At 39.7% G+C, this 18,762-nt stretch overlaps 1 protein-coding gene across 1 annotated transcript in view; it reads right to left on the bottom strand.

The window, feature by feature from the left end:
- Positions 1-18,762, bottom strand: part of LOC122790606 (kinesin-like protein KIF14) — a 1,004,205-nt gene that overhangs the window by 205,209 nt on the left and 780,234 nt on the right. Inside the window, exon 21 of the mRNA XM_044058133.1 lies at positions 9,038-9,123. Coding sequence (XP_043914068.1) covers positions 9,038-9,123 — 86 coding nt within the window. The remainder of the gene's footprint in view (positions 1-9,037; positions 9,124-18,762) is intronic.

The raw sequence follows: 18,762 nt of genomic DNA, 5'->3' as shown, positions 1-18,762 counted from the left end.
ACAAATACTGCCAACCTAAGTTGCAGCCAATTAACAATACACTGAAACTGGTAAAGGTGGACTCGTGTGTAAAACAGTTTAGCACCCACTTCCCTGGTGCTTAAAGATAATGAAGAAATGAGTCAAATTCAGTTCCAGGTTGCTCTAGACAACCACTGTTACTATCTTGGATGAGCCCTAACAGCACAATCAGTTACTTAATTTGAGATGGCACACCAGAGGAGGTCATAACAAATGAACAGGCAGTATCTTAAAGTAAATAAATAAAATTTGATATGAAGAGACATTTCCGGTTAATGATCAATATAAAACAGCTACATGGAAACCTCCAGCTTAAGTATTTTATGTGCAACAAACTGATAACATTCAAAAAAGGGTAAAAGCTAAAAACTGATAACTCAAAACAGCAAAACATGCATAGAAAACCAGTTGCGTGGACAAATATAGTCACCCAAGATAGCAATAAACCTTTTTATTCACTTTAGTTAAGTGTTTTCATCCTGTATCCAAGAACTTCAACAGAACTAAAGTTATGCATTACCCTCAATTTTATATAAGGAAAAACTCCAATAGGCTCTCGAACAAGTGACTCGAGCAATCAAACCATCCTACAAAATTAGATGAAATTTGTATGCCTCGCTGAAATAGATTTTATTTTGCTCTTATAACTCCCATTTTGATTTAGATTTGTAGCACTTGGATAGAGCAGTGGGAATATGTTTTCATCACCACATGTTAATTTAGGGGCTTGTTTGACTCCACTTATGCAAGTACAGTTTTCCAGATAAAGTATTAATAATGCAACAACTCAGTTTATAGAAATAGCACCGTCATTTTTACATCAACATTTACTGTAGTGACAGGGGTGTGCAATATCACTAAAATACACAAATCTTTGGGGAAAATAAACAGCAACTAATTTTGAAAAATATCTGCAGCAAGGTTTTTTATATGCTGCTAGTTAGCCATCCAAAACAATTTCTCTTATGAAACTCATTTTGACAGAATGCAGACTTTGTAACAGTGATTTAGGCTTTATTAAGGATGGTCAAAGTATTTATCGGACTTCAGTTAAGAGGCTATGCTATAAGTTATAATTACTATTACAGCTTATACATACCCGCCTTTCTCTGTAATGCATCACAAACAACTCACTGTGCAGCAGTATTATACTTCAAGCCGCCAAGGTTAAAATGAGCCCATACCTCTCAACCTCTTACAGCAAGAAACCTGGACTAATCCATAAATAATGGGGAGGACAAAGCCCCCCAAAATAAGGACTTTTTTTTTAAATATTACTCGTGCAAACTTAGAAAGTAAATAGAACAGGTTTTGCATTACCATGCATTTTCTGAAGGGTATGAAGTCTGAAACTGGAATTTTCTGACTTCAGTCCTCAATGATTTGCCAGAAAAAAATTATGAGGAGCAGATCAAAATATGAGGCAAAAATCTTGACAGTTGAGAGATATGAATGTGTCACACCTACATTATTCTCACCATCCAGATTTATTTTTGCTAGATTCTTATGCAACTATGCTACAAAGACAGGCCATGTGTCATGAAATATCATCTATAATCCTAATAGCTACTGCTTAGTCAGTTGCTCACTCCTGAACTGAATTGCACTGAAAATATATCTCTGTAAATATCAAACAACTTTTTATTGTTTGCACTGAATTGTAATGGAACAGTGAATGCTAGCAAAACTCACAATTTTTCATGTATGTATTCAAATTGTACCTGTCAACCAATATTTACTTGTTGGATTCTTCCTTCCCCACCCCCATGTGTCCTCTGAAAATACAGGATGTCCAGTATGGCCGACCTTGTCAGCAAAACATACAAATATGCTGTACAAATTCTCATGAAAATGTATGGATTGAGAAAAAGAATACACATTAGTAATTTAAGGTGAAATAAAGTAAACAGCTCTGTTACTAGACGTGTTACGTAAAGGAAACTTGTTTTTTCTTAAATTCTGGTAAACATGAAAAGTGAATGCAAAAAGTCATAACACCATTTTCAAAACTAATGCACCAAAAGGCCTTAGGTGGAATGAAACTCTGGTCAACACAATTCAACTACGGTTTACTCTTTGCCACAAAAACTAATCAAACTAAAGTGGCAAGTACTCTCACAAATATGGAGTAAAACACCATACTGAAATGTGAATATGACCTTTTTAATAAATATCCAAGTTTACTTTTTACGTAGTTACATTCAGTTAAAAAAATAATGTCTCAAAGTTGCACTGATGTATTACTCAAGGGTGCCAAACTCTTATTTATGCTAAAATTGTTTAAATATTCTATACAGTGCAACTGACTGGATTATTCAAGATCTGGGAATTAAATAACAGCTGGTGTTAGTGAATAAATCTCGGTAAGCAAATATTTTACTTTCTTTTACAGTAGTGACAAGGTATGTGGGTCATATTACAGAATCATCACTCATCATAAGTAGCATGCCTCTTGGGGAAACTTAAAAATATGAGTGAAATCTCATGACATGGAGAGGATGTATAAATTTCACCTAGAAGCTAGAGGCAAGGGGCAGCGGTACTAATTACAATAATACTCTGATTGACTGGTCTGATTGCAGTGTAAAAAATGACCAAGCAAGCATCAATAGTGGAACAAAGGCTTTAGTAGTTAATATGGCCATTCCAAACAAAACAAATATAGAATGGTGGATTTTCAACCAAGGGATGGGCAAGGCCAATCTAACACCAAATGGGATAGGTTAATTCAAGCATAAAAAGGGTAATTGGCTAGGCTTAAAAGAGCCCTCCAGGGCAGCTAGCCTAATACTTGCCTATGAACCTATAATTGCAGAATCACCTGTAATGCCTTCAGGAGGTTATTACACCACATATGCATGTCAACATCTATTCGATTTATACTTTGCTGACTGGGTTAGTCCCGTTAGGTCAATAGACTCTTTTCAGGAGAGACCTGAGGTGGTATTTATATTGACTAGAGGAAATTAGGCCAGGGCATCAGGGAACTTTCCCCACCTATTCTTTTGATAAATGCCATAGGACCTTTTACATCAACCTTAGCTACCACAATCTCAAGCAGATGAGGCTACAGTTTAAAATCTCAACCAAAGGATGGCGCAGTCAGGAATGCAGCACCCCCTTTATGCTGCTCTGCAGTGTCAGCACTGGAAAATTAATCCAACTAGCTTGTGTGTGGGAATAGAACCCATAACCTTCCGCACCAAAGGCAAGTGTGCTATATATGTTGAACATGACACTAAAGATAACCAACAGTAAAACAATACCAGTACTGAGCACTGTTTATGACAGGATTAAGAATGGACAGATTACTTTTCTGGTCCTTGATTTCTGCTACTGTAAGCCTTTCCACGGATGCAGCAATTCTGTTTGTCCATCCTGAACAATGGGAATGGAATAGTTAGAAGTGTAGCTGCTAATGCATCTCTGTTTAAAAACATTTGCCAACAGCATGCATATACCTCTCAATTATCTGATTTCACAGATGGTGTCCCTGATTTTGCTGTAGTCATCACAGGATTTGGGATTAAACACACATTGCTGCAGTTAACACCGAGCACAGATGCATTACTCAGGACTGATCTGACTGATAAATCACATTGCTCTATCAACTTTCTAAGTGACTAGGGCCCATTTGTACTAAGTGTTCCTGATTCTGGAAACTTCATTCACTTGTTTCACCTTTCTCCCCATTTTTCAGCCACCGAAATACAAATGCTTTTAAGAAATGACTAAATTCTCTCTCAAAATGCCAGTGTGTGAAAATGTTAATCTTTTAGATATTCTGTGCAATTTAAATAGATAAATACAATGACTAAAGTTCAGAGGCGATGTCTGTGCTACAGGACCTCAAATCAAATGACTGAGAAACTTAATCAAAAAGTGGTCACACTCAGAGCATATGTTGCCCCCCAATTATAAGTGATTGCATAAACTACAAGAGCCATTATTTCATGCGCTGAGTCAGACAACAGAAAAGTAGAGGGTGCCAATTGGCCATCAGCAGTTTTCATTCCTTTTCTCTAGCGGAAAATAAAAGCTGCTGCAATGATATTACAAGGCAAGATTAAAAAAATTTTGCATGTTAGCTTTAAGTCGCTATTCACGAAGTACAAAGTTCAGACAAAAGTTTAGAAGTGCTCAACAAACATTTTTCTCTCAATGTAAGCTATTTCTACCGAGCACAAAACATCTGAAATGCCCAATTAACAAAATGATTCTATCAGTGCTAAGACACCTACACAACTGATCATATGCTGAGATTTTGAATGTACAATCTATTGAGGGATGCTGCTCTAGATGCCCTTTGCAGGCATAACTTTTGCAATGCTTCATCCTGGTCTCCATCATCGGATAACTCCAACCTAGCCATATGATGTGATGTCTATACCCCCTTACTTGACATTATCATGATGTCAGGCTGGGGGAGGGGCAAATCAATAAGTAAGGAAAATATGTAATAAGCAACAAGGTAACTTAGTATGTCATCACAGGCACATGATTCATGTGAGCTCCATTTGGAGCTCTCTTTTTGGAAAGCCAATACCAATTCAGTCGTAATAATGTAAGCTCAGTGACTGCTCTTATCTGAAATGATGATATTCTGTGTATGGTCCCCTCTCTTCCACCCAAGAGAAGGACACACAATACATCACTCTCTTACCACCCAGCGCTGCAAACTGAAGAGCAGAACTTAAAAGCAGGGCCCCATACATACAAGTTGCTCAAGGCTTTGTCAAACAATTGCAAAAAACAGATATGCCATTCACCACTTCTCATGCTGAATATTTATGTCCTCCAACAGCTTGACCACTGTAAAGACAGTGTCACTGTGACAGCAGGAAGTATTCTTTGTGATCCTATTCAGCCAATATAGAGACTCCCTCCCCACAAATACTTGCCCTGTCTAAAAACAGGTGGTAAAAGTACCTTACTTTACTATAAAATCATACTGTGCCTGACACTAAACTCATACCAGTAATTTAATAGTTCCAAATACCAATGGCAACACTACCAAACTAAGGTATATTACAGGTGTGGGGTGTCCATAGTGCAAACTTCATTCCCGCAGTGGTTTACATCATGGGTGGGCTGGGGGGGGGGGGGTTACCTTGTCCATATCAGAAAGTAGCTGATGACTTTACTCATATTTAAGGATTATTCCCTTATCCACAAAATAAAAACAAAAAATAAATAAATACTGCAATACTAACTGCATACAAAAACTTTTTAAATATGTACTAGAAATCATGAAAAATGCCTTGCCATTTTAATACACACCCATTTCATGCTCTGCATCCCACTTAAAAATAGTAGCAATCCATATGAACATAGTTAATGCTAGACTAAAATGGCATATTTAAATGCCTGCCTTTTAAAATAAGCAGGAAAAAAAAAAAACAAACATGCATCTCAAAGATGACCTACACCTCAACCATTCCCGTAAAGGCTATGGCAGCTTTCTTTATATTTGTTAGGTCTAATCTACTGCTTCCAGATGCTTTTTTTTTTTTTATCGTAGTCTGGCATGAAAGCCTAACCACATACTCTGGTCCATCAATTTATGTTTTTATGTTGCATGTGACAGGTACATTGTCTGTTCAAGCCTAGACTGAAAGGCACACCACACAAAACAAAGTGAGGCCCAGTGGGGTATCAGCAGATGACGTTAGAGGAATACATTAAACCATTATTACAAACGGTGCAAAGAACCTGCATTCAAAAAGTCAGGAATATGTATAAAACAGAAGCTCTGCTTACTTTAACTTGAACCAACACAAAAAAGTATGTGCAGTCTGGGTGAAAAAACTGAGTATAATTAAAAGAATCTTCAAAACCTGAATGGCAACATTGTTCGGTTTTGCTGAGGTCGGCAAGGTGATGACCTCTCCGTTACCCCAGGAAAACAAATACAGCACAAGTATCCTACCAACAGGAAATTGTCCATATAGTGCTGCTAAGGTATTACATGTAAAAAAATGAATATTTGAAATGTGGCAGTGTCTTCATTAACAGACTACATATTCTGCAACTTTGTAATCCAGTCTTATTTTCCTTGTTATACAAATATTCCTGAAGACATTTGTTACATTGTGTCTCATTTACACTTTAAACCTACCTTTTATAAACCTTGTGTAATAAGTAACTAAACCAAATTGCTACCCTGTGCCTTTAACAGTATATTAATTGCATGACACTTGAGCAGAGTTTGAATTTACTGTCATACTAGAAATCAAAAATACATGTCAAGACCCTTAGCAGTCAGTGTCATGCATCTGGAAAGCTATATCAGAAAAAGACATTGTAATACAAGTATGTTTTCAAAACCAGTTTAATTTCTTAAAAACTAAGTAAAGGTAACAGATACAAATATGAAAAGGGAGAGCTTATCAAATGTCAACAAGGCTAACAAAAGAATGAAAGCATAAAAGACAATCTCAGGAAGGATTTAAGGTGAAATTATCCCTAATTGGTATGAATGCCACACAAAGGTCTCCTGACATTCACGTATCTTGGAGAAAGAGCAAAATGTACTTTAAAATACTTGTCACTTGGTCTTTCTCCAAGGTGGACTCCACAAACAGAGCAATTCATCAACGTAATGAAATTAGTATAAAACCATCTTTGGACAAACACAATTTTCACTGTCTTTAGCAAATTACCCCTCCAAATATACAAATCAGTTCTAGGATGACTGCACTTATGCCAGTGAAATGCTGGCTGGGCAAGGCTGATTTTAATATAGTATTCAAATTTCATCTCTGATCCAGAAAGGCCATTATAAGCCTGCAATCTGAATAGTACATAACACAAACTTTTAAGTAAAAGCATATGCCTGTTACCTACAAAAAACAACTCTTACTAACAAGTAAACACACTCCATGTGAAGACATAACTGATAAGTTAATCATTGTACCTCAAGTACATTTTGATCAAGACATGATCATGCAGTTTGATATGAGGTCAGTCATGATTCAAAAGTTTGCACCCACAGTTGTACTGTCTTGTTATCTTGAAAGAATGTTGTAAAAAAAGTAGTCACAGACTAACAATATGACAAAATACGGAGCTAATTTACACTCAGAATCCTATCATTTGGGGAATATAAATGGTTACATCAAGTGGATAAGATCTATTAAATTCAGTTAGCATTTACTTAAAACTTCTGTACCCTACTAAAATGTGCTTGATATTATGGTGTGCACCTAGCCAAAATTAAATTCTCCTCCAGCAAAACACACTTCACCTCTGTCCATGTTTTCAGAGTGATGTCAGACTCTTACAGTGGCCCCATGAACCACTGCTAGTATCCACAGTGTTTGATAAAGTAGAGAATGGAAGTAGACAATCGTGATCTGTCTCTTGTATACAGACACACACACACACAAACACACCACAGATACAAAGACAATTTGGAGTCATCAATTCACCTACTACATTTCTTTGGGAACTGGGAGGAAACTGAATTACCTAAAGAAAAAACAAATGAACACAAAAAGCACCCCCAGACAAAAATCAAACCAAAGAACTTTTCACTATGAAGGAACAAAGCTTCTCATGTACCACCCTTTCAACTTGACACCCCTGCCTTAAAACAGGAAAACTATATTTATCAATACTAGTTCACACAAATTAAGACTGACTACCACATTAGAAGTTCAATTCCCCTTGCTTCCTTCCAAAGAGGACATCTCAAAAATTTGCAAAGTGGACTTGCTTATACTCACAATTATGATGGCTTCATACCCTTCAACCCCTGACCTATACAGTTAAACATTATTTTATTCATTTAGTTTTTCCAAAACTCCCATTCTACAACATTCCCCCCTTTTTTCCCTTCACTATTACTTAAGCAATCATGTTCTTTATTCCCAAGGTATTTGCATTGCCTCTTTATGCAGTCTTGTGCTAATTAACCTTTCAACTCCAGATGATTCTGTAGTAAGTGGCCTGGTGGCATCTTTTATATTTTACTACTTATATAATACAAAGCCTATATTTCCCAATCAAGTACACTGCACTAAAAGTTTAAGGCAAATTTTGCAATCCGACACAAAGTTCAGTAACTACACTGAAGCAAGAATCGGTGTTTACCCAAAACAAAACTGAAATACCTGCATTTTCAATGTCCTCCAAGTGTAAAAATGCATTTTTAATCTGTTTATATTTTAAAAAGATAACCATTACTTCTAAAAGGCACAAATCCTAAACATTCAAAAAAACTGCTGCAGGCTTTAGTTTCTAATCCAGTCACTCAGAGTGTACCACCATTAAGGATTCTGGTGTGTTTCTGCTTTCATGAAAGTGCTCAAAGAAATTTCATCCAATAAAACCATCACATCATCTTGCAACAGTAAAGTGGCATAGAGAAGCAATGGAGGTATTATTCCATAGTTATGTTATTTTGAAATGGCAAGTCTGTTTACATAGTTCATTATATAGCAATGCACGCAAGGTTATTAACCATAGGGGGCCTGTAATTTGGTCAGACTAAATGCAATCACTCTGAAAATTATCCACTCCCTTTTGTAGTGCCATGCATTTGGAATGGGAACCCGTGCCACTTGGATCCCACTGTCCATTCTTTTTGTGGAGATAAGGAGGCAGAGCCACCTTACATATGAAGTTAGTGATCTAGCTGCAGACCTACCCATTAACCTCTATCAAAATAAAAGTAACACCTGACCACGCATACTTACAAGGACAAAAATCCTGCAGGCAGTTATCAAGTAACAGATAACCACCTACTCATGTAACCCCATCACTGTCACACTGGACTAGCAAGTACACTTGGTCCAGTGATTTCTATCACCACCAGATTTCCAAGTGTGTTCTGCAGTGTAACAGAAATGAGCTTCAAACACACCAGTACATATTATAACACTGTACAACCAATCAGTCTTGTCTCCAGAAATTAACCAGCTATTCACTGTGAGCATTACTTTAAAATCCCGTTGTCTTAGATTTTAAATCAGAAAGAACAATCACTGCAGAGTCGTATGATTTAAACATTTACCTCTTGGTAGGTGAGGGAGATCTTACATCAGCTTCCCACTTATCAGAAGGATCAAAGAAAACATCTCCATTATCATCACTGGTTCCCTGATGAAAGGACAGAAAAGATTGAGAGAGAACTTCAAAAATACAAAATAAATGCTACACATTGTAGGTCTCAAATTATTTGGTCATTTCTTGTGACTTGCTTACCTTTCATAAATGCCTTAGTGATACTATGTTGATGTAATCTAGCATCCTTAGCTTTTGTACTATTTCACAGATAGCAAACTGATCACAGATTTCATAATCTTAGATCAGGAGTGTAAGAACATAGCTTCAAGTAAAACCATTAGTTTATTAAAACTTGTACTGCCATATATCCTGGAAAATACAGTTGTGTAAAAATCTTACCATAGCAGTAGATGTCCTCCTCTTCACAGCTGCAGTATTCTTTACAATAGGGATCTCCCCTGCCATGGGCAGCCCGACATCTGGCCCGTAAACCAAAGCTCTTGGGTTGTAATGGTTACGCAATACATCACACATGCTCCCCATGCATGGTGTAAGGCATAAAGGTGGCATCTAGATGTACCATTCTCAGAAATGAGAAAGCCCCAATAAGAATGACAATCCAAGGATACTAGTAGATAACAAGCATATACAGAAGGAAAAAATTACTGGGGGAGGAGGAAGGGAGCGAATACTCAACAGTAAAGAGAAGGACATCTGCTGTTATGGTAACATTTTCCACAACAGTATTATGTCCTTCCATATCTCTATTGCAGTATTCTTTACAATAGGGAGAGTGCAATAGCTTAGAAAGAAGATTGGGAGGAGGACGGGGCAGCAGAGCCCTCTAGGAAGCCATGGAGAATGGCCCTGGCAAAGCCAACTCTGGCCCTAGAAATCAAATCCAATTTATAGTGCTGAGTAAAGGTATACACAAAAGTCCATACTGCTGCCTCAAGAATAGAATTAGTATCCAAACCCTTGAAAAAAGCACAAGACACAGCTCTAGTGGAAAAACAGAAGGCTCATCCCATGAAAAGAATAGCAAAAAGAAATGGCTTTAGATATCCAGGAAGAAATTATTTGCTTGGAAACAAAGACCCAGGATGAAAAGAATCCAAAAGTTCCAATTTACAAAAAGCTTTAGTCTTATCCAAATATCTTGGTTGTCTATGCAAATCCAATGCGTGCAAAACCTCCTCACTAATACTGCAGAGAAGGTATAAAAAAAAAAAAAAAAATGGGCAAATGAATAGATTTAAGAGACAACTCATTAACCACCTCGGGCATAAAAGGATTAGTATGAAGGGACACCCTTTCCTTATGGAAAACAAACAAAAAAAAGACACTTTTAAGAAACTGTGGGTAAAGGGGGAATCAGGAGCAGACAAGCAAAGATACCCAATAGGTGGGGGGGCCTTAACAGAAGAATATGCCAAACCAGCATTGAACAATTCATGCAGATAAGATAACCAAAGGAACATCCACAACAAGTGGAGCCAAGTTACGAGACAGACACCAAACAGAAAACCTCTTCCATTTGGAGATCAGGAACATCCTGTTTTATCCTGAACAGGACTTTCAGAATGAGATGAAGGGGAGGGAAGGCATAAAGAACTTTTCCTTCCAAGAAAGAGGGCATACACCTTCCAGGCCAGAGGGCATGGGAATCTGACGCAAAAAGGAAGTTTTCTGTTCAGAGGGAAAGGAAATAGATCTACTCGATTAAAACCCCACTTGTGGACAAGGTTCAGAAACACACCCCTGTGAAGCATCTACTTGTGAGATTGGTTCATAGGTTGATACTAGGCTATCTGCCCTAGGGCATTTATAAACCTAGCCAGAGTGTGTTTGGCTTTCACCACCCATTTTAAATTAATTTTGCTATGCCCTTTTTTGAGGTTAGTATACTGTGCCTCTGTCTAACAGTGAAACAGAAGTGATACCCGGGGTAAACCTACGATCTCCCATCCACTCATTAAGATTCCTCTTGAAGAGAGTCAATGAGGGACTCTGCCTAATCTGGACTGGGATTTTATTCTAGAGTGAAGGGAGCCTCAGGGTTATGAATCTGTCCCTCCAGCATGTCCTATTTATTTCAGTGCAGAGGTTCAAGTCTCTCGAGCACGTAGCTCGATGTGATTTGGATTTTCTGAGGTGCAGCACATCCATTAATTCCGGGTTGGACATGGCTTATACGTCAGGCACAGATCGCCTCTGAAAAGGCGGTATGCCACTGAGTAGAGCTGGAGTTTATTTAACCGGGCAGCATATAGCATCTGTTTGAGCCCTTTGATCCTCTTGGTGAGGTACTTTTGGGGTCTTTCCAGTTGCTGCAGGTGTCTGGTAAGGTACATCCCAAAAGGGGCATTGTACTCAATCATGGGCCTGATGAGGGATGAATAAAGAGGCACGATGACCTCCCCTGATCTAGATGTGAATCCCTTCATGATTAGGTGGGCTATATAAAATGTTTTTCTAACCACTTTGGCCACGTGGTTGTCAAATGAGAGATTGCTATCAACTTGGGTCCCAAGGTCCCTAATTACTTCTTCTGTACTTAATGGATTACCACCTATGTGGTAATTTGTGGGCACTTTGTTTTTGCCAAAGGGGATGACTATACACTTTTTGGCATTTAGCTTGAGGCCATGGCTCTGGCACCAGTTGTCTGTTTCTATGAGGCCCTTTTGGAGGATGCTTGTGTTGGCTGGAGAGTCAATTATGGTGCCCAGTTTGCAGTCATCTGCGAACTTGGTCAGCCACAGTTCTTCCGTGTTGGCCTGTACCTCCGAGAAATATATACCAAACAAGAGAGGTCCAAGGACTGAGCCTTGTGGGACACCACTTGTAACTGGTTTGGAGTCTGACATGGCTCCAGCAATTCTAACCATGTGGGTTCTGTCCTTGAGCCAGTTTGCAATCCATCTAGTGACATAGGGGTTTATATTTAAGCTAGTGAGCTTATCTATAATGCCCGAGTGGGGTATTATATCGAAGGCTTTTGCGAGGTCCAGGTAGGCTGTGTGGACCACCTTCCCCTCGTCAATGGCCTTGGTGACTGTTTCAAAGAAATCAACCAGGTTTAAGAGGCAGGATCTGCCCTTAAAGCCAAACTGGGTAGGATCCAGTGTCTGTAGGTCCCCAATATCTTTATTTATGGGGTCCATGATGATCCTTTCCATAGCTTTGCAGACCAAGCTAGTCAGGCTTATGGGGTGGGAGTTTCCAGGATCTGTTGAGGTACCACCTTTATGGAGAGGGACCACTGTTGCTGTACACCACTCTTTGGGCACATATCCTGTAGTAAGGCTGAGATTTAACAGTAGTTTTATGTCTGGGTTTAGCTCTTCTTGGAGTTCATGTAGGATGCAGCCCAGGACACCATCTAGTCCCATTGATGCTGTGTTTTTCGCTTTGGAGAGGGCGGCTCTTACCTGAGCATCTGAGATGTCAGGGGGGCAGCACTCTGCTGGGATAGATATTTGCTCTTTTGGTGGGGAGGGGGAGGGAGAAGTTTGCGCGGAACCTGTCAGCTAGGATGTTGGCAATGTCTGTGGGTTCAGTGTATTTTTTGTCATTTTGGACTAATTCTGAGCATATCTGGGAATTACCACCCAGGTTCCTAACATAACTAAAGAAAGCCTTGTGATCATCCTTAGTGTCCTGTGCAATTTTTCTCTCGAAGCTGGCCTTAGACAATTTTATGAGTGCCCGTAGTTTTTTGCTAATACTGATCAGTGATGCCTTCCCTTTTTGGGATTTTGCTCTATCATTTAGTAGCTTCCTCCTTCTATTGTATAGTTTGTTTATGGCTGGGGTCCACCAGACAGGACGTCTGCCTTTGGAGGATTGGGTCTTGGTTTTATTAGGGATCGCATGATCCATGCATTCCTGAAGGTGTTCATAGAATGCATTTATAAAGGATTCTGCAGTCTGGGCCGTATTTTCCACAGGCCCGCAGGCTTTGAAGGATTCCACCTCGGTTTTGAGGAGTGTGAAATTTGCTTTAGAGAAGTTTTTCACTGTGGTTTTCTGGGCAGGGTGTGGGGTTGGGATGTGAATATCCAGTGAGATTAGTTTATGGTCTGATCTTACCAGTGAGGGATACACTTCTGGTCTGGAGCATAGAGTCCCCATGTTGGTGATGATCAGGTCCAGTATGTTTTCCCCTCTTGTGGGAGTGGTAACAAGTTGTTCCATAGCATTTGAGTTTATAAATTCTAGGAACCTTTGAGCTAGGGTGTTGGAGCTAGAGTAATGCTCCCAGTCTGAGTAGTTGAAGTCGCCCAATATGATGATGTCTGGAGAGACCTTCATATTTTTCAGTATTCTCAGGAAGGCCGAGTGGGGTTCCTGGGTTTGGGAGGGTGGTCTGTAGCAGGCTATAAACTGGAAGGCAATTTTACCCACTGTTAGTTGCACATAGATAGTCTTTGATGCTTCGTGCTTTGCCACCAACCTGGAGGTGTGGGTATCTTTGATGAATATCGATACTCCCTCTCCTTTTGTGGTTTGGTCGAAGTTTTGGGGCCGAAAAGCATGGTATGAGGTATAACCTGGTAGTGCTGGGGTGCTCTTGGGAGCCCTGAACCAGGTTTCTGTTACTGCACAGACATCGATGTTCTCCATGCTAAGGATTGTTTTGAGTGCGTGCAGCTTGAGGTTTAGACTTCTGGCATGGAGTAGCATTACTCAGTTTCTTATCCCTTGTGATACCTATGGAGGTGGGTTTGTCTTTTGAGCCTTGCCTAAAAAGGTGTTATGGACCTGCCCAGAGAGTCTGCCACTATGTTCGGATCTGAGGGAAAGTAAACTGCCTGAAGGGTCAACTGATACCGCATAGCCAGATCCCAAACTTGAAGGGCTAACCTGCATAGGAGATGATACCTTGCCACCCCACCCCCGCTTGCTTGTTGACATAACTCATCACTGTAGTATTGTCTGTGAGAATCTTGAGAGGTCCTGGAAGGAAGAGAAAATATAAAGCCTGAAGAGGCAGAAGAGTGCTCATGTGACATTTATGTGGTCTTTTTGTCAAAAAGACCAAAGGCCCTGCACTTTCAGATCAAAGAACCAAAGACGACACCTCCACCACATGTCCAAGGCATCTGTAAAGAGTTCCTAAGAGGGGACTGGAGGTTGAAAAGCAAGCCCTGGGTTGAGGGAAAACTGACAAATCCACCACTGAAGTTCCAGCTTGAATATATAGAAGTACAGGAACTAAAAAATCTAAAGGATGAGAACATTGAAGCCAAACTGACTTCAGAAACCACTGAGGCTGTGGAGTTTGACTAGAGGGAACCATGAAATCCAGAGCCCTTAGAAACACCCTGGCTATAGTTGAAGCCAGAGGAAGTAGGGATTGAAAGAAAGCAATCAGTGTTAAAGCCTTGAGAAGAGGCAGGGATGGTGGCATTGGAACAGTCTGGAGCCTGCATCCCAGAAACACATGATCCTGAGGAGTCAAGAATGACTTTTGGAAATTTACAGTAAACCCCAGGCTTTGCAGAAGTGAAATAGCTAAGTGTAGATGCTGAAGTAATATCTCTGGCGAGGAGGCCTGAATAAGCAGGTCATCCAGGTAAGGAAATACCTGTATCCCCCTTAACCTGTATAAAGCAATCACAGGAGTGAGGCGTTTGGTGAACACCCTTTAGGCAGTGGAGAGGTCAAAGGGCATAGCAGAGAACTGAAAATGCTAGGAAACAAACACTTCCTGAAAAGGAGATGAACAGGGATACATAAATAAGCATCCTTGAAATCCAGGGAGACTAGAAAAGCCTGAGGAGGAAACAGAAAACAAGGTATGAAGTGCCAACATCCATAAGGAAAGGACCTTCAAAAAGTTTAGTTGAGAAAGGTGCAGAATTTGTCTCCAGGGTGCCTTCTTTCCTACGACCAAGAACATCCTAGAATAAAACCCCTTCCCCCACTGAGGGATTGGAACTTCTTGAATTGTTTCTTGAGCCAACAGACCCTGAAGCACCTCTGGAAAAAAGGGCAGTTGTTCCTGACGAGACTGAGGAATGCCCAACAAAGGGGGGAAGGGATTTCCAAACCATGTAATAACCTTGGCAAACGTTGTAAAGAACCCAAGAGTCTTGAACACCAACACAAATGAAGGGAAATGAAGAGAGAGAAAGAGGAATACAATTGAAAAGAACAGGACATGGATAGTCAAAGACAGCACCTGGTTTGTCAGAAAAAGGAGGCTTCTGAGCAGGAGTAGTTTTGGTAACTTCAGCAGGGGGAGCCCTTCTACCACCCTTTTTGCTCTTGGGGGGGGGACAAGACAGTCCAAGGACAAAGGCAAGCTTGTTAGGGTAATTCCTCAAACTTGGAAACAAGTAAAATAAATATGCTTCAACTCTTGTAAGGCCTTACACTTTTCTTGTAAGAACTTAAACAACTCCACAGAAGCACCAACAGATGCTTATTATCCAGAGGAGCATCCATATGTTTATAGCCTTGACATAATCAGGTAAAGGATGAAGAATGAACCAGGAATACCTCCTCAAAACAGATCCAAAGGCAGCAGCCCTAGATGAAGCATCAGCTGCATCATTGCTGCAGTTAATAAAATGGCGAAGTTACTCAGGACATCCCAAGCAAAGCAAGAGCAGAGGCCTTCCCCTCAGAATCAGGAAGATCTGAAATGGCTTGACAGGCCTGACAAAAAAGCCAATACATACCTGGTCATGTGTATATGATAGTTCACAGCTCTAAAGGCTACAGTAGCAGAAGCATACAACTTCTTACCTAGCCTTTCCATGGTTCTGCTGTCCTTATCAGAGGGAAGCAACTTAGTTGAGGGAAACAATTTGGAGGGCTTATCAGCAGCCACTGACATGACAAAAGGGTCAGCAGAGGGACAATAACTTGCAGTAATCAGGCACTTAAAACCTATCACGTTTCTTGGGAGCAGGGATTTGGAAATCCAGAGCCTGAGAAGCAGTGGAAAAAGCATCCAGCAGGGCAGCAAGAACAGAAGGAATGGCAGCGGGCCTAGGAAACTACCACTGCAGGAGCACATAGTACCCCTTCTGAACAGACACAAGCAGTCACATTTGAAAAATTCATCATTCTGCAAGTAGCGTCACCAAAGGAGAGTTACGCCTGACAGACTTTTCTTCCTCAGAGCCATAGTGTAATGGAGAGGGAATATGAGAAGTATAAGTGACTCATCAGAATCAACATAAGAAGATTCCTGCTCTCTAGGCCTCTTAAGAGGGGTAGAAGACCAAGGAGGAGCAGGAAAATAAAATCGCTGTGGAAGGCCTCAGAGCCTAAAGGGCATTGAACAGACCCTTGAAGTTTTGCCATTCACTCTAAGGATCATTAGGACTAAGCAAAATGTGCTCAATTCATCTGCTTTAAGTGGGACATCAGCCTTAAACAATTTAGGAAGCTCTGACACCTGCCACAAAATGTTAGTTGGAACCTCTTCCCTCACCAAATCCGAGGAACACCCATGGGTCCTTTGAAAATTATCAGCCACAATTCCCCCAGTACATTCAAAGTGGATGTCTGCAAGGCCTCCATGAACGTGCATGGAGTTTGATCCATGCCTGCCTCTGAAGCTGTCATGGCAGAGGAATCAGATAAGGAAACTGGATGATCCTCCCGGCATTTACCAGCCTCAAGAGAGACGTCTGGTGGAGACAGTACAGCCGCAGAATCCCAAGCTTTGTTGGTCTTTTTCTTCACAGACTGCCGACCCTTGGGCCAGGAAGATCCTCCCATAGCCAACTGTTTAAGTTGTTAGTTCTCTAAGTAAATCACAAGGGAAGAAATCAAGCTATGCAACATCTTATGGAAGAAAGCTTGACCAATCTCAGTAGTAATATGGGAAGCGCCTAAACAGAACACACTGCTCATGACATCTTTATGGGGAGGGTGTGTCCTGCACTGGCCCCCCTTTCTGGATGATATGAAACCAGCTAGAATGAGGCAAATCAAAGATAAGAAAATCAAAAAGCTCCAACAGGGCATTTATCTTAAGCAGTTTGGAACCAAAAGATGAATGAGTGCTCAGACCAACAATCAAAGTTGGTGTTCGGACTGGTTGCAAAGAACTTCAGAGGATGGTACATCAAGACATCATCTTTATGCCCTATGTGACAATAGGAGGTACTGCCAGCACAGCTAGCTGGAATTTTGTAAATAATTATGTCATTCATAAATATCAAACTGATTTATACAAGATGCATGTGTTAAAAATGTACTAGAACTGTATGTCATGTGTATATCAAACTGATTTGTACAGATGTTTGTGTTGAAAAGGTATTTGTAAAGTCCTTGTGTATGAAATGGTTTACTATTAGAATATCAAAGCGAACTCTGTCGACTGTACTGCTGTCGAACACGGAAGTTTGAAAACAGTAATATCAATGACCAAAAACCAACAGAGGAATGGGTTTTAACATGGGTTGAGTTAGGGGAGAGGTTTGTAGTTCGGAATAACACTGAACACCTATCTTGACCCATGTTAAAACCCGTTCCTAGGTTGGTTTTTGGTCTTCGATATGATCGTTTTCGAACTTCCGTGTTCGACAATAGTACAGTCGATGGAGTTCGCTTCGGTATTCTAATAGTAAACCTTTGAAATATATACACAGTGTGCCCTCCTGGACAGAACAGAAATGTACATGCACTATTGTAACTGTAACTTATTCAGTCCAGAGGAACTCAGGAAGTTTGCATTTTAACTTCCAATGGGTGGATCCTAAGCCTTCTGACAGAACAAATTATGTTCTCACATTTCAAACATATGTTCATGTCTCTGGAACCACAGAGATTATAAAAAAGTATAAATGACAAACCCTTCATCACAAACTATTTTTATAGTGGCAGTATTCTTTAGGTTCTAAGTCTTAAAGTGAATTTGTAAGTCACATTAAACACAGTGCCTATTATGTTTGTAATATTTTGTAAACAACTTACAATATCTATGCAGCCATTCAAGTTACATACATACTTTCAGTAGCATTTTATTATTCAAGGCGAGAGCTTTCATATGAGGCTAAGGAGTTCAGTCTGTTACTTGGTTGTTGACATATTTAGAAAAATATGAAAAGTATATCTATATAAATTAATATCATAAAAACATTTAAATATCTCTACCTGTACTAGATAAAGGTCAACTATTAACGCAGTTGAGTTTAACATGGTGTGAAATCTTTCCAAACACCCTGAACTCCCACTACCAATTAAAGGGAGTTTACCGTACTTACAAAATAAGTATCGCTACAAAAATACTTTAAATTAATAAATCTTTTTTGCGCATTTCTTATAATAAAATGTCTTTCTACATGCCAATGTATCGTAGCTACAGAAAATACAGTTGTGAGTAACCACTGAAAGGATTTCACTTTATAAACTTTTCTCATCACTGCATTTCTCTTTAGAGCACAAAATGGCTCTGTATTACAGACAGAATTACTTAACTTCTTAATACTCTCACTTTCAATTTTCTCTGAGAAAAGTACTGCCGTTCTCTCAGTCACAAGCTATCAGGTCATGAATCCTCTTGCATACTTCACAGTTGTAACACCCTTAAACTAAACTATTACCATATATGAAAGATTATTCCTAAAGTTAAGAACTGTATCCTGTAATCAACCTATTGATAACACAGCTCTGCAACATTTATCAACTTTTACTCTAAATACAAATAAAGCTGCTCTAAAGATGTTAAGTTTACAGCAATATCATTCAGATTCTGTTACATAT

The sequence above is a fragment of the Protopterus annectens genome, chromosome 16.part0 (genome assembly GCF_019279795.1).
Source record: "Protopterus annectens isolate FY-2018-M chromosome 16.part0, PAN1.0, whole genome shotgun sequence".
NCBI lineage: Eukaryota > Metazoa > Chordata > Ceratodontiformes > Protopteridae > Protopterus > Protopterus annectens.
Note: the sequence above shows the minus strand (reverse complement) of the source record. Positions and strands in the feature narration are given on the sequence as shown.